The following is a 15,181-nucleotide window of genomic DNA, read 5'->3' as shown; positions in this document are numbered from 1 at the left end:
TAATACATATATATATATATATATATATATATATATATATATATATATATATATACTGATCATTATGATATATCATCATAATCTAACTATAATTTATTATTATTAAAAGAATATTCCTTTATTATGATATTTTAAATTACAAATTTAATATTTTCTGAATTTCTGAATGAATTTCTTGGTAAAATAATACTATCTTCTAACATATATGTATAGATATTTAATTAAACATATCAACATTTTCATTTAGACATATTTAAGCTCTAATGCATTTTAAATCTTCCTATATAATTGTTGAGCTATTTTTATTATATTGTTATTATATATCTTTTTAAAGTCTAAAATTATAAATTGCGACTTTTCACTTATATAAACTTAAAAAAATAATTAATAAAACTCCTTTCCAATGCATCTCTCTTTGACTCCCTTAGTCATCGCATGCATACGAGGTCTACTTCGTCCCTTTATCACATATATGAAGATCTCTCCAACTTCATTTCTCTTTGAATCTCCTTTTCATTATCGCAGTTCTTTCTCACAATATCCTACTAGCTCGCTTGCTCGTCTCGTTCTCACCATCGCTCAAGCCCGCCGTCTCACTCTCTCGATTTAATTTACTCTCTATCTCTCACACTTCCTTTGCCTCTTGATTTCATATGCCCCGTTCTTTCACTCTTCCCTTGTTTCGTCCTCCAAATTGTGACCTGTTGTGATTTAATGGCGAAATCTTCCCTTTTGGATGAAGTAACATGCATAGCCAGTCTATTATAAATATATTTTAAAATTCTTTCTTCTTAAATATTATGAAATAGTCCTTGCAATGTTCTTTTTTTTATGGGAAGAGGGGGGGGGGGGGGGGGGGGGTTGCAATGCTCTATGGTGCATAATGTTGGCCATTAAAAAAGAAGTATAATATTAAGTTAATTGTCGCAGAGATGTGGATGCTCAGGTGGATGAGTGGCTTTACTCTTATATACAATATATGAAATGCGCATATCTATCAAAAAGTTGGAGTAGTTCCAGTGGAAGATAAGATTAGAAAGAATCGTCTTAGATGGTTTGGTCACATAGAATGACGGCCTTTCGATGACCCAATTAAGAAATTAGATGTATTAGATTTGACTTATTTTAAGAAAGGTAGAGGAGACCTAAAAAGACTAGGTTAAAAATTTTAGAAATGACATTTCTTTATTAAATTTAAATGAGAATTTGACTCTTAACATGACACAATGGAGAAAAAGGATTCATGTGGCTAACCCCACATAGTGGGATAAAGGCTTGATGTTGTTGCTGTATTGAAAAAGGGGGGGGGGAGTGCATTTTAGTCTCAAATTGTTTAAGTATCCAATTTATTCTATTGATTTCTCAATATAATCCAAAATAACCCAATAATTAGATCAAGTGTTTAATTTGTCAAAAAGTTTAAGCAAAGCTTACTAATGAGGTGGAGAATAATGTTATTTTTGAAAAATGATATTTTTGTAAAACATGATTTTTGTAAAATACCATATGTTGAATCATATTTGCATAAAGACCATTCTCTATTATTTTTGTGAATTTTAGGTGAAATTTCTATCAAATTAAACTCTTTTTTCTAATTATAAGTTCATTTTGTATAATATTTGAAGGGTCGGATGGTTGAAGTGGAGAAATGCATCAGCCTTGTTGTGTGATGGAAAAGTTTCCCTCAAACTTAAGAGAAAATTCTATAAGATGGTGGTGAGATCTGCAATGATTTATGGTGTAGAATATTGGACATTAAAAGAGAAGCATAATTGATGTAGAACGGGGTAGATGTTTCTCTTGCAATTGGGGGAAGAACAAAACAATCAAGGTTCTTGACAAAAAATCGAAATTAGTTCTAAATTCTATCCCCCAAAATCTGAAGGAAACCAACACTCAAAAGAGAATCTGAACGGGAGGTGATGGCAATAATCTGAAACAATTTTTTTTTTCTGAAACAGTTCAGATTTTCCTCCCAAAATCTGAGAGGAACTTCAGCAATCCAGAAACAGAGGAAGGGAACCGTTCCCAATCCTGAGAGAAATTCAGATTTCCCTCTTGAAACAAAAAGAATTTGACTAGGGAAACAATCTGAAACAATTAAGAGGAGGGAGACGGTGGGCAAAAGTAGGGAAAACAGTAGACTTTCTATTTCCAAAATCAGGGAAGTGATTTGGGAAATAGAATAGGAAATAGTTTTGAGGAAATTCTACTATGAGCAAAGTGGGGAGAAAAGGAAATAAATGTCTTATTCCATATTTCACGTGGAGGGATAGGGAGTTAACTTGTGCTGGCTAGCAATATGTTCAAATCCCAAATTTTCCCAAGATAAAAAAAAAAGGAAATCTGGACAGATTTTGGCCAGATAAAAAAAAAAAAAAAAAACGCAAGCCTCGGACTCTTCCGACGACTGACGGGTGATGCTTTGCCCTTCTCCAAGGAACTTCAATTCACGAGCCCGGACCAATCCTGCGGCTGGTGACAACTTCGATTCCTTCCCATAGGAATCCCACTCTCGTTCTCTCTCAAGAAGAACACAAGTGTGGAAAAACAATTTTTCATATCAATCAATCCTCCTTATTACAATAGCTTAAGGCCCTATATATAGGCCACATCATGAGAAAATCAAAAATTACAAAAATGCCCCTTGGACCACCACACTCAAATAAACAAACCTAGGGGTAGAACATGAAATAACATAAAATAAAAGCTAAACTTCATAAAATAAATCATAAATGACAACGTAAATTAGAGCCGTCGATTTACGACGCCTCCTGTGATAGATGCGCCAAATCTTCGTGCCGATGTCCGCATCAATAATATAAGTTAAGTGTTGCAAAGATGAGGATGTTCAGGTGGATGAGTGGCTTTATTCTTAGAGATAGGATGCTAAATGAGCACATACGTGAAAAGGTTGGAGTAGCTCTAGGGAAAGATAAGATTATAGAGAGTCGCCTTAGATGGTTTTGTCACAGAACGGCGGATATCGATGACCTGATTAGGAAAGTAGATGTATTAGATTTGACTTATGTTAAAAAAGGAAGAGGTAGACCTAAAAAGACTTGGTTAGAAAATATAAAAAATGATATTTCTTTCTTAGATTTAAATGAGAAGTTGCCTCTTAACAGGACACAATAGAGTAAAATGATTCATGTAGCCAACCCCACAGTGGGATAAAGGCTTGTTGTTGTTGTTGTTGTAGTATTTAAAATTTTAAAGATTTGTATTGTTATTGTAATAAAGCAGTATTTGCATGCATGGGGCTGATCTTAGATTATTCTTAATTAATTGCAAGTCCATTGTGGCATTAAATATTGTATAGAAAAGCTTCAATTTCTATTTTTATTTGTTGAATTTATGAGTCCCATATTCTTTTCTTGTAACTGCTACCGTTTTAGGCAACTTTCAAGGATCCGCTCTTACAGTCGTGCTTGATGGAGCAACTTTGAGAACTGAAGAAGTTCACAGCCTTCAGCTTCCTCCACCATGGAAGATTCGTGGCAACACTCTGAATTATGGATTAGGGTTTGTTGGCAGTTACTTCATTTGTGATATAATGACAATGGTTACCGGTGGCTGCTTCTTTATTTTTGATCCGCTTGGGTTAGTTCTTACTGCATCCTCTGGTGGTACTCCCTCAGCAAAGCTTTTTTCCTTGATAGGTTGGTTCATTAGCTTTATCTTGTTCAATTTGAGAAACTCATTGGACGCAATTGTTTATTATTCTTTAGTAAAGTTACCTTGGATCTAATTTTTTTTTTTATCGTTGGAGTTATCTTGTAAACCTGCCACATACAAGTGGATAGATTATTCTAACAAGCACTGCGTCATTGGTGCTCGTTAAGTGGAAACTTTATTTGATCAAAAGACAAATACACCGTAGTAATGCTTTGTCAAACATAAAGTGAGAATTAGTTTTTAAGATTAGAACCTTTGAATTCAATTTTAAATAAGGAAGTTATGAGCCATGAATTTGTGTCTTTGATGAAGTGCACTGGTGGTTGTTTTAATATTATTCCATCTCTTAAAAAATTGAGGCTTTTCCTTCTTTAGAAAGTTTCACTGTTTTGTTAATATTTACATAGCTTGATTTAAAAGGAAACATATATATACTTCAGATTTGTACACGTTTATGCCAGTTTAGTGATATGCATTTTCTATATGGTTGCCTTTTATGGAAGCCTGATACATTTACCTAATTGCACCATTTACTTTTTTTATTCGTTGTTGATTTTATGATAAGTATTGTTATCAGAAATTTTATCAACCAGTTAATCTTTCTTTGCAGAAAATGACTTGACTGAAAGATTTCCTGATCAATTTAGCCCACTGCTTATGAAACAAGGGTTTTGCTCAGTACCTTTCGATTCAACATTTATTCGCATGCCATTATCTTCAAAAGGCTTGGAGGAGAACGGATTTGGTTGCAAGAGAGTAATGCATATCTTTAATAGATTCATGAATCAAGCATCGTCAGCTCTCCTCTCACTGAAGTCTATTTTTCAGGTAATATCGATTCATCTCATATGAAAAGTTCTTGCAAATTGATTAAAATGATATTCACCTCTCAACCTATCGCAACATTGCTCTATTAAAATTGGTTCCTCTTTTGTTAAGCCCAACAAATTCCATCGCAGGCTTGCAGTAGCCCTAATTTTTTAAGGTCGTTGCACATTGCCTATGACTTATTTTAGTTGGTTTAACCAGCTAATCTTTTATGGATTAGAAAGAAAAAGGGTTAGTAGGACATGGAAGTGAAATGCCAATAATTAGGTTGACGATTTTGATAGTGTAGTGAGATTGCTAATGGTCTAGTACTGGTGATTGTCAGTGAAATTAGTATTTTTTTATTAGAAATGAGTAAAGCCATGAGCTAATTTTTAGCTATAAATGAGCTTACGCATAGGCATTAAGGCCATTATGGCCAACCCTTTTAAACCTGTGCCTAGTTATCCAAGCCATTAGGGTATTCTGAAGGTTAAAACTCTCTAGCTAAAAATAGGTAGCTCAAGCCTTTTGAAACCCCAAGTCCTAAAGTTAAGGAATGGTTACTAATTTTTTAATTGATTTGTGAGACTTTTGTAGAATATTCTAACAACTATAACAAGGACATGGTTCTGTTGTGGATGTAGGGGGTGAACCCTAAACCCTAAAAGTATTATCTTCGTGATTAGCCTATAAATGTTATGTTGCGTTCTTAAACTATACTTTATCGTGACATTGTAGGATTCAAATATGAGACTTCATATATTTGATTGCTATCTTTCTACAATTGGTAAACATAGATTATCCAAACTCTTATAGTAAGGGTGAGGGGCAAAGCCGGGTAGGAGGGTGGGGATGGAGAAGAGGTGGGTGTCATGATTCGACTTAGAAGCTGAGACTATTAAGGAGGAAATAGACGGTCATATTGAAAATTAAATACTTTTTATTTATTGCACAAGTTCTTTTCATAACATTCAAACTATTTTTCATTTAGAGAAAAGGGGGGTCAAAATAAGTTGGGTTGTAATTGGGCTTGGCAAGCTTTGGGTGTGCTAGCTACTTGGGTTCTTTGGGCTACTGGCTGCTTCTCAGGTTAGGCCTTGGTTGCTCTGTTTGGGCTGTGTTCTTTGAAGACTACTTGGTTCTAGCTCATAAATGCTTAAGCTAATGTTTAGCTCATTAATTTGAAAAGGTATTCCTCTTATTAGCTCATTAAGTGGAGTTGGATCTTTGCCTTTTCCCCTTCTTTGTGTCCCCTCAGTTTCTTCCTGGTGCTGTTCCTTCCCCTTTTTGGGTTGGTTGTTCTGGTTCTCCAGGCTGCCTGTTCCGGTCTCCCTGGCTACTGGTTCCGTTGCCCTGTGCTTCCCCTTCGGTTCCTCCCCTGGCTGCTTGTCTCTTGGCTGTTTTGCCCCATTCGGTTCCTCTCATGGCTGCTTTTTTCTGTTTTCTGTGTGGCCTTTTCGGGTGCTGTTCTGGAATGAATTATGGCCTTTTGTTTTCCCCTTTTTAACTGGTTTAATTGGAGATAATTGGGGCTGTTTGGCTTCCCTCTTTTGTCCTATATATATATATATTAGATGTTTTTGTTGAAAAGAGAGTTTTATGAAAGTAATTTTTGGAAGAAACCTGAGGATTTTCTAGGATAGCTTGCGAGCTATGTATCCCTTTCTCCTTCTCCTAGGATAGCTTACGAGCTATGCCTTCTCTTCGTCTTGGCTTTTTATCTCCTTCTTCTTTCCGCATGTTCGACACCGCTTGTATCCTTCTTCTCAAGCAATGGAAATGCAATTTTAGGTGTTTTATGTTTGTCAAGAGTTGTAAGGTGTTTGTTTTAATGTTATAAGTTTGCAAGGGTTGTCTTCATCCTATAAAAGTCATATTGTGTTTAAATGTTTTATTTTATCTAAATTTTAGTATTTTGTGTATTTTTTTATTATCCTAGGAAGAGTTTCTCTTGCTTGCAAAAATTTGAATCTTCCAATCTAAAGGATATCAATGTTTTTTTTTAATAAATATTTCACAAGATATTACAATTTTTTTTATACATATACATGCAAAATGGAAACATACATATATTTATGTTATTAATATCTATCACACATTGTAAATAAACTCTCTTCTTTCACTCATTTAAATTGAGGGTGATTTTTCTAAAAATGATTTTCAACTAATGAGACGAGTAAGCAACATAGATGATAATCATATTTCTAAATCATAATAATTCCAAAATTAGAATATAATATCATATAATTAATAACATAATACTTTTTCTGAAATAGTAAGTATAAATGCATTTGTAATTTGTCGATGGTTAAATAAATAAATAATCATTTATCATGATAAAGAATGACTTAATTTATCTTATAGCATATCCTCTCATAACAGGAGCATAATCTCTTGTTTATTTTTTTAAATCAAAAGGTACATTCATATCAATAATGTTTTCAAAATCTATTATATAGCCTAAATGAGAGTAGGTGATCATTTTATGTGCAAGTACAAGCATGCCTAACTAGTACTATGAGGTGGTGAAATGCTTCTTTAAGCACACATATGCTTATATTTCAAATTATTATATTCTTTATTGTTATTGCAAGAAAATTCAACATATGAATAAAGGCACATTCGGATCAAGAACCTTTTCAAAATCTTTCATACCACCTAAATGAGAGTAGGTAATCATTTTATGCATAAGTGCAAGCATTTCTAGTCAGTACTATGAGGTGTGAATTGCATATTTCAAATTATCATATTCTTTATAATTCTGTCAAGAAAATTCACTATATCTTTTTTTCTTTGAGCAATTGAAAAATGATTTCTAATTAATTCTTAACAATATGAATAATATTTTGTGCCTAACTCACAAAATTATTTTAAAGATATTTTATTTTTAAACTTGCAATATTAAATGCACATCAAAGTGTATGACTATCAGAACTTTTAAAAATTTAGAAAATTGAACACTAGTGCTGGAAAACAAAAATATAATTACCCATCTTACTTGGAAGATTAGCTTGTCAATTTTTCTTATTCCTTGTATGTTTTCTTTACATGATTCACCCTTATCAATGTAAGATTTTGATTAATTTCTTTAAAAAAATTTTGATACATGAAACTCTCTTTATCATAATTTTATCTCTTTATTTATAATATTTTTACTTTCACTTAATTGTATAAATTATATTTAATTAATTTTTATTTTTATTCAAATATATAAACCATTAACACCTTTGGATTCTCTAATTTATTCCTTAGCATAATATTATAGTTAATTTACTAATTTTTAATATTATACAATTAAAATCTTATATACCTATATAAGTTGTTCATTTTCACTAGTCTACTTAAGCTATTTATATAGATTTTTATCAAAATTTGCTCTCATTATATATATATTCCCTAGTACCCAATGTTGGATAAATTTTGTCATCCTCAACGAATTGAGATATTTTGTGATCGAGTACGACATAAAAAATAATATATTATCTCGAAGAGAAAATATTATTTTGCTGTGGAGTCAATAATAAAACTTACAATTTTAATTTTAAAATAGATTTTCGTCAATTCAATGTTTGATTTAATATGGTTTATTTTATTCTGGGGTACAAATACCATAAGGACAAGTTACGTCTTAAATATTTGTTATTTGAGAACACTTTTGATTAAACTAGTAATTTTTTTTAGAGTCATCAAAATAATATTTTTATTTTTAAACTCGAGAAATTCTTATCAAAAGATTTGATCTTTGGGAATTTCAAAGATGATGAGATCAATTTTAAATCAAAATTTAAGAATAAGAGTCAAAGGGAGGAAAATATAGGAGTAATTGATTCTGAGGAAATTCATAGGTACTCAAACTTTCCTATGTTAGGCTTTACAGTTTAAATTAGATTTTTGTTCAAGTTGATCAATTTGATTTAGAATGTTGGTGTTTATAATTCAACAACATATGTTGAAGAAAATGCCCGGTGTGTGAGGGCTTATGAAGTGACTGGAAGTCAAATGATAGCCTCGGATTCTAGTGCTAAGTTGATGACTACTAAGGGGTAGTACCTTGAACTTAAGTCTAACGGAGTGCAATGGATTTATAATTTCATACCTCACACGAGGCATAAGTAAGCTGGACCTCTGAATTCTCAACCCTGCCTAGAAAGGGCTACTAGCTAAACCCTCTTAGTCTGGTCTTAATATGTATGAAGAGTAGGAAAAAATATTTTAATTTAAAAGATAGGACTTACTACTCGACTTTTAGGCCAAGATGTCGAACCATATGGGTATGCATATGCTGTCTCACTGAAATATAGATTTTTGTTATCTAGTCATTAAGTGAATACTTTCTACATGTGACATACTGCAATACATGATATTTTTGTTTTTAAAAATTTGGCTCATTAGAATGAGCCATGCAAGTTTTTTCTTTTATTTAGAAAATCAGTTATCTTATAATTGATTTTAGATTGTTTATGTATTAATTGGTAAAAAATTAGTTTTTATCCGAAGAGCCTATCACATAACAAAAGTCCAGGTCATCCCCAAGCAAAGCAAGTGATGAAATCTAGTAAAAAGCATGTATTTCTAATGCACACTCAACAAGCAATCAAAACATGCTTGTATGTATATAATCAATCAAATCATGAAAGTAAATAATGTCCAAATTATTACATCCATTGTTGGCAGCTGAGTTGTCTGCTATTATACAACCTAGTCAATTTTTTTTAGACTCAGTCTACGGGGTCTTCAAGCTTTTGCTTCTAGGTCAATCTTGGGCTTTACCTATCTTAGGCTCATCCTTCTGATCTACTTCTTATATAACTATATCCCACAAGCTTATCATACATCCTAAATCTAACAAATATATTTTAAAATGTAAAAGTCTTAAGTCTGCAAAATAGAAAGAGGGTTAGAACCAGTTTGTATGACAACAAATAAACATCACAGAATTTTCTAGCACTTAAAATGTCAAACCCTGTTTCTACCACCTCTTGGCCATGCCTCCTTGGGGGGGTTTAAGCAGCCCCTACAAATAAACAATGTTAAATAATTATGACCCCCCCCTCTCCTGGATATGGTCGCTTGCAAAAAAATTAAGTATATATCTATCATATTCACTTAAAGGCAAGTGCCCACTATGCATACTATCCAATAGACATCACACCATAACATCAACCACATGCGCAAAAAAAAGAAAAATTCTAATCCTAGCATGCCTAGGGGCTATGCAAATAAGTGTGTGTAGGTTGTATTGTATGTCACACTACAAGAGGTGTCTTGTTTTTTTAAGGAATAGAAGATGTTTAATCTTAATCGAGTAGTGTTTCACTTTAAGTTGCTTGTAGCTTAAAGCTTTTATTTTATTTTTAATTGTTCATATTTAGGAGGGTTATGACCCATAAAGTAGTTAATGCTGGCTTTGAAGCAAGCCTACTACTTATGTAATCTTAAGGTTTAATGATGCAGGCATTCCACATTTTAGGGTGGAATGATTAATCATTGTATCAAAGAAAACTAAGTATTTTTTAAGCATTTTGAGGTTCTCTTAGTGTTTGTATAAGAGAGGAGTGTCCACCTTATAGGGTAAGGTAGACATGCCTAAGGGTTTTACTTAGGACTTTATGAAATTCACCTAGTAAAGTAAGGTGAATTTCAACATATATAGGCTCCTAGAGGACATCTAAAAGTTATGTTTTAAATGTTATAAGAGGAGGAATCACTTACTCTATTAATGAAGTGATACTTAGAGTTTGGATCTAAGGATGGAAAATTCTTTTTAGCTTTTGGAGCTAAGGAGAGGGGGAAATCTCCCTCAACTTGAGGTTGGTGGAGATAGAAAGGAGACCTATAGATTTTGGGCTAAGGTTGGAAACCTTCCTAGGACTTTTGGAGCTCATAGAAGTGAGGAAAGAGTTGTAGCTTTGAGGTTACAAATCAAGAGTTCTTTGAACTTTTAGATGTCCAAAGAAAGGAACTCATTCACCTAACTTGGGTTAGGAGAATGAAGGAGATATATGATTTATATTCCTATGCTAGATGTGGAATTATTTGTTGATTTTGACTCAACAAAAGAATTGGTTAGATATGAACCCCCTACAACCTTGAGGTTGAGGAGAAAAGGAGAGAGGATTTACAGCTTTTTGGCTAAGGTGAGTGAATTTTCTAGGACTTTTGGAGCTCATAGGAAAGAGAAGTGAGTTATAATTTTGGGACTACAAGTCAAGAATCATTCATTGAATTTTGTATTCAATGATGCACAATCATCTACTTGATTTGGTTTAGGTAGATATGGGAAGTAATATAGAGGTTGCAAATTATAGGAGGTTCTTTGAATATTTTGTGTTCAAAGAGAAAAGACCATTCATTTAATTTAGGCTAAGTAAATAGATGAGACTAGGATTTAGACCCTATGTCTAAGGGGTCGTTTGTTAAATTTGTATTTAATAAATGAGGTGGAATAACTTAAGGTTTGGTCTTAAGTTCAAAAGCTTCTTGCAATTATATTTTTGAATCTTATGAGATTTTAAATCATCACAAGTAAGAGGGATATATGATTGTTTGTCGATTTTGTGTTTCAACAAACAAATTAACTTAATTTGTCCCTAAGAATATATGGTTCATGTAATGATATGTTTGAAGTCTTGAGGAACTTCAAGTCATCATACATGATAGAAGAGAAAAGTTAATTTGATAATTTTGTCTCAACAAATGAAGGAGCAACTTAGGCTTTGGTCCTAAAGTCCAATGAACTTATGACGTAATATGTTTAGGGCTTTAGGGAAGTCCAAACATCATGCACAAGAGAGGAAAAACTCTTAAAAGAGAGTTACTATATTTCATTTGAGTGTTTTGGACTCATTCTAGATTAGGAGAGATTTATTCTTAACATCATTAAGGAAGTTCTATGATAAATTTTGACATGATCTAGGAGCCTTAAGATTTTGTGAGGATAATTTGTCAATTTAGGAGTTTTATGGATTTAAACAATCTAGAGCATTCATGTTGCAAAGCGTTGTATACAAATTTAGTCAACGATGTCGTTTGTGGGATTATCAACATAGAACTTGGAAGGTCTATGGAAAGTCTCACAATGATTTAGTTCTTCCAAGTTGATTAAATTCATGTTCAAGCACTTACAAAACCCTACATATGTTCACAAACTTCAACATATACGCACTTCTTGCACATTGCGAATCACTTTTGTCATGATTTATGCTTGAGAGAAAGATGTATGCACATGAATGAGTTGTAATTTTATGAACATTCTTACATGCTTAGATCGCTCACCATTTTGTTAACTCAAGATTGCCATCTTGTACTCCAAGTTTCATATGATGCAAAATGTGAACTTAATTGATTGTTTATGTTGTGAAATTTGCTAAATATGACCTTTGAAGGTCTATGTCTCACAATAACTAGAGAGCCTACTACAACAACATCAAGCCTTTATCCCAGTATGTGGGGTCGGCTACATGAATCCTTTTTCTCAATTGTGCCATGTTAAAAGTTAAATTCTCATTTAAATATAATAAAGAAAATTCATTTCTAATATTTTATAACCAAGTATTTTTAGATATGTCTCTATCTTTCTTTATATAAGTTAAATATAATAGATCTACTTTCCTTACCAGGTCACATTAGAAGGCCGCCATTTTATGTGACCAAACCATCTAAGGAGACTAGAGAGCCTAAATCCATTAAATTTAATATAGGCATTAAACAAAACTCTAGAGACTCAATTTTCAATGCATGCAAGCTTTCCTAAATTAGTGTGTTAATTTTGTCATAACACATAATTTTGGGAGAAAGAACATAGGATGCAACATTTGGAGAAAATCTATACCTCAACATTTGATTCGGTAACAAAAATATCACCTAATCTAGGGTTTGATCGTAGGTGACGGTATTGGAATGTAATATGATGCTATTTCATGCATTTGGATGTGTAAGATACTAATCCAACACCCTACATGCGTCGTCATCCCCTACGGGCTCTCATATGAGAGCAACCCATGAGAAATCACCAAATTTTCACAGGTTTACGGAGTGGACAGAGAACATGTGGGATTTTTCTTAGGTTTTGGAAAATAAAACATAAGGTTTCTAGGAACTTAAGACTTGGGGGAGCATCATACACACATCTATTAGCTGATAGACCTAGGTTTTGCTTAGTTTGAGGGATTTTACCTCACAAGAGCAAGTCACGGTGCGACCAGATATCCACTCGCCTTGCAAAGGCGAGATGAGGGAGAAATGGAAGGAGAATTTGCTGTTTGAAAGCTTCCGAAAGCCGCCTTCACTATTGCGAGCTTACCAGAGTCAATATTTGAGGAAGAGAAATCTCCTATAGCAGTGAAACAACTTGAAAGATGTTTTTTCTACCCTCTTGCTTCACTGAGTTTTGAGGAGGAGAACAAACAACAACTAGATGTTATTTTCTTTTCTTGATGTTGGAAGATACGAGACAATTAGTAGTCGTTCCTCCCCCCGACTCTAGCAGACTCACATGAGCAACTGCTCTGCTCCAAGAATCGCACACGAGCAACAATCAAGCCACTTTATCAACCCATGTACATGCACGAGAGATTACGGTTGCACCCACGAGCTTGCAGCTCATGCTCTCGGTTTGGCCTGGGAGCACGCACGAATACAATAGCCCTCTTTGGCCCATCCTGGAGGAGTCGCATGCAAGGGAGCTTCTGCTCGATCTCCTTCTCTTAGCTGGTTGCACGTACAAGGGAAGAAGGTTGGAAAGAAGAATGAAGCTCCCTCCTCTTCTTGATCGGACACAAGTGGCCGCCCCTCTTTCTCTCGCCTTTCTCGTTAAATTGAAGAAGTTTCGCACGCAGGATAAGCAGGCTGCAAGACCTAATGTCGGGCCTCTCTTCTGCTCTCTCTATACGCAAAAAAGAGGCTTTGTCTGCCCAATCTTTGCCCAAGCCGCTCAAATCCACTCTGAAACGAGGAGATCACGCGATTGAACCACCTAGACAACGACAAACTTGGAATTTCAACGAAATGGTAGCCGGCGATTGGATTTTGATTTGGAGAAGGATTTGAATTGATTTGGAAAGTCAATTATGCTGATTTTTAACCAATTGGACTTAAATTGAGCCCGAATCGAACTCTATTTGGATGGATTTGAGTGGATTTGAGCTCGATTTGGTCCGATCAAGTCAATTTAACGAAATAACTCAAATCGACACCGATTTGAGTCGAATTGGATTTTGATGGGGTTGATTTGGATTGATCAGGTTCAATCGAACCTGATCGGGTTCGATTTTAGTTGATTTGTGTCGAGTCGACACAAAAAAAAAATGTCAACACCCAAAATCATATCAATAGGCATTTTTGGGACCTCAATGTACCAGGTGTACTTATATTTCCAAACACGTTTTTTTATTTCTTAAGGCATTCTTTGCTATATTTGTCTCCTATGCCAAGGAGACTGCTCCTTATAAAGAGAAGTGGCTCTCATAATAGAGGGGGGCGTCAACTCAAAAAGAATGTGGGAAATTCTTGTGCCAAGGAGGTTTCATATCAGTAGCTCTTGATCTCACGACATTGGTCTAGGCTGGCGAGGTATGAACTTCCTTGCAAGGGTTCCTTGTTCTGAATCAGGGAACGATTCCTCAAGCTATCAGATCTTAGCTATTCATGCAGGGCTCCTCCATGTCACAACCCCGTACAAAAATCTTTCATCTTAACGCAACCAGTTTTCAATACAAAATTCGCTTTGACTCAGGAAATCTATTCTCATCGACTTTATGTTATAGCATGCAAGCATTAAACCTCTATGTAAATTATAGCATGCAAGCATTACACTTCTATTTACATGAAGCCATTATACTTTTTGGATAACTCATCAATGAACTCCATTCCACTTATCAGTTCCTGGTTATTCCCAGCCATGCATGTAACCTCAATTCGAAACTCCCAACTGCTGTAACTGTCACTGACAACAACATATAAAAGTCTTTCCACTACATAATACAATGCTCCAAGGATGTGTATAGCACTCTCATACCTTAAAATTTTCACGTCGCTTATGTATTCAGATAGCTTCACAATTCTTCTGAGCAAGCCTCAAGTTCCCTCGACGCTTGACTGTACCTTGCTCCAGGTCCTCCATGGACCCACCAAATGTTAGATAACTATAATAGACGCTTGTTAACCTATCTCAATCTCTCAACAATAAACTTAATTTCCTCTCACAATGATGCTCCCATCTACATCCTTAAAGCTCTCAACTTTTTCTTTTTGTTCTCAATTATAACACTATGTTTCTAACCGACACACACCTCTTTCAACTACATTGTATGCAGGTTCTCAGCAGCTTCCTCGTTACGAGCACAAAGTTCTCGTTCCATCTCTCCTTGGTGATCCCCAAGTCTTCTCGGCTCTTGGCCAAGCCATGCGAAGTCCTCAGTAGCCTTACAGTCTAGTGATCTCACAGCCTTGCCTTTGGGCTTAGCTACCTTACACTTGTTCTCAACTTATCAGCCTCTTGTAGGTTTTAGTGCCTTCAGGAATGAACTTGACAACATGTCCTATATTTTTCTCAGCTACTCGACATTCCTGTCGGACACTTATCTAAGAATTGTAACCACGCTCTACATTAAATTTTGACCCCCCTCTCAACTCTTCTCGGCTAGCTTCCAACACCAACATTGTCTCAAGTTTTTTGGCAGCTCATAGTATCCAC

The 15,181-nt window shown here is 34.5% G+C and overlaps 1 protein-coding gene across 2 annotated transcripts in view; it reads left to right on the top strand.

Annotated features, from left to right (window-relative positions):
* LOC110097571 overlaps positions 1 to 15,181 on the top strand; it is a 115,272-nt gene that overhangs the window by 47,817 nt on the left and 52,274 nt on the right. For both annotated transcript variants that reach the window (XM_020824018.2, XM_020824019.2), the window contains exons 5-6: positions 3,399 to 3,662; positions 4,289 to 4,506. In XM_020824018.2, the coding sequence (XP_020679677.1) occupies positions 3,399 to 3,662; positions 4,289 to 4,506 (482 nt within the window). The remainder of the gene's footprint in view (positions 1 to 3,398; positions 3,663 to 4,288; positions 4,507 to 15,181) is intronic.

Source organism: Dendrobium catenatum, unplaced genomic scaffold, assembly GCF_001605985.2.
Source record: "Dendrobium catenatum unplaced genomic scaffold, ASM160598v2 fragScaff_scaffold_390, whole genome shotgun sequence".
Lineage (NCBI taxonomy): Eukaryota > Viridiplantae > Streptophyta > Magnoliopsida > Asparagales > Orchidaceae > Dendrobium > Dendrobium catenatum.
This window is presented reverse-complemented; position numbering and strand designations above follow the sequence as displayed.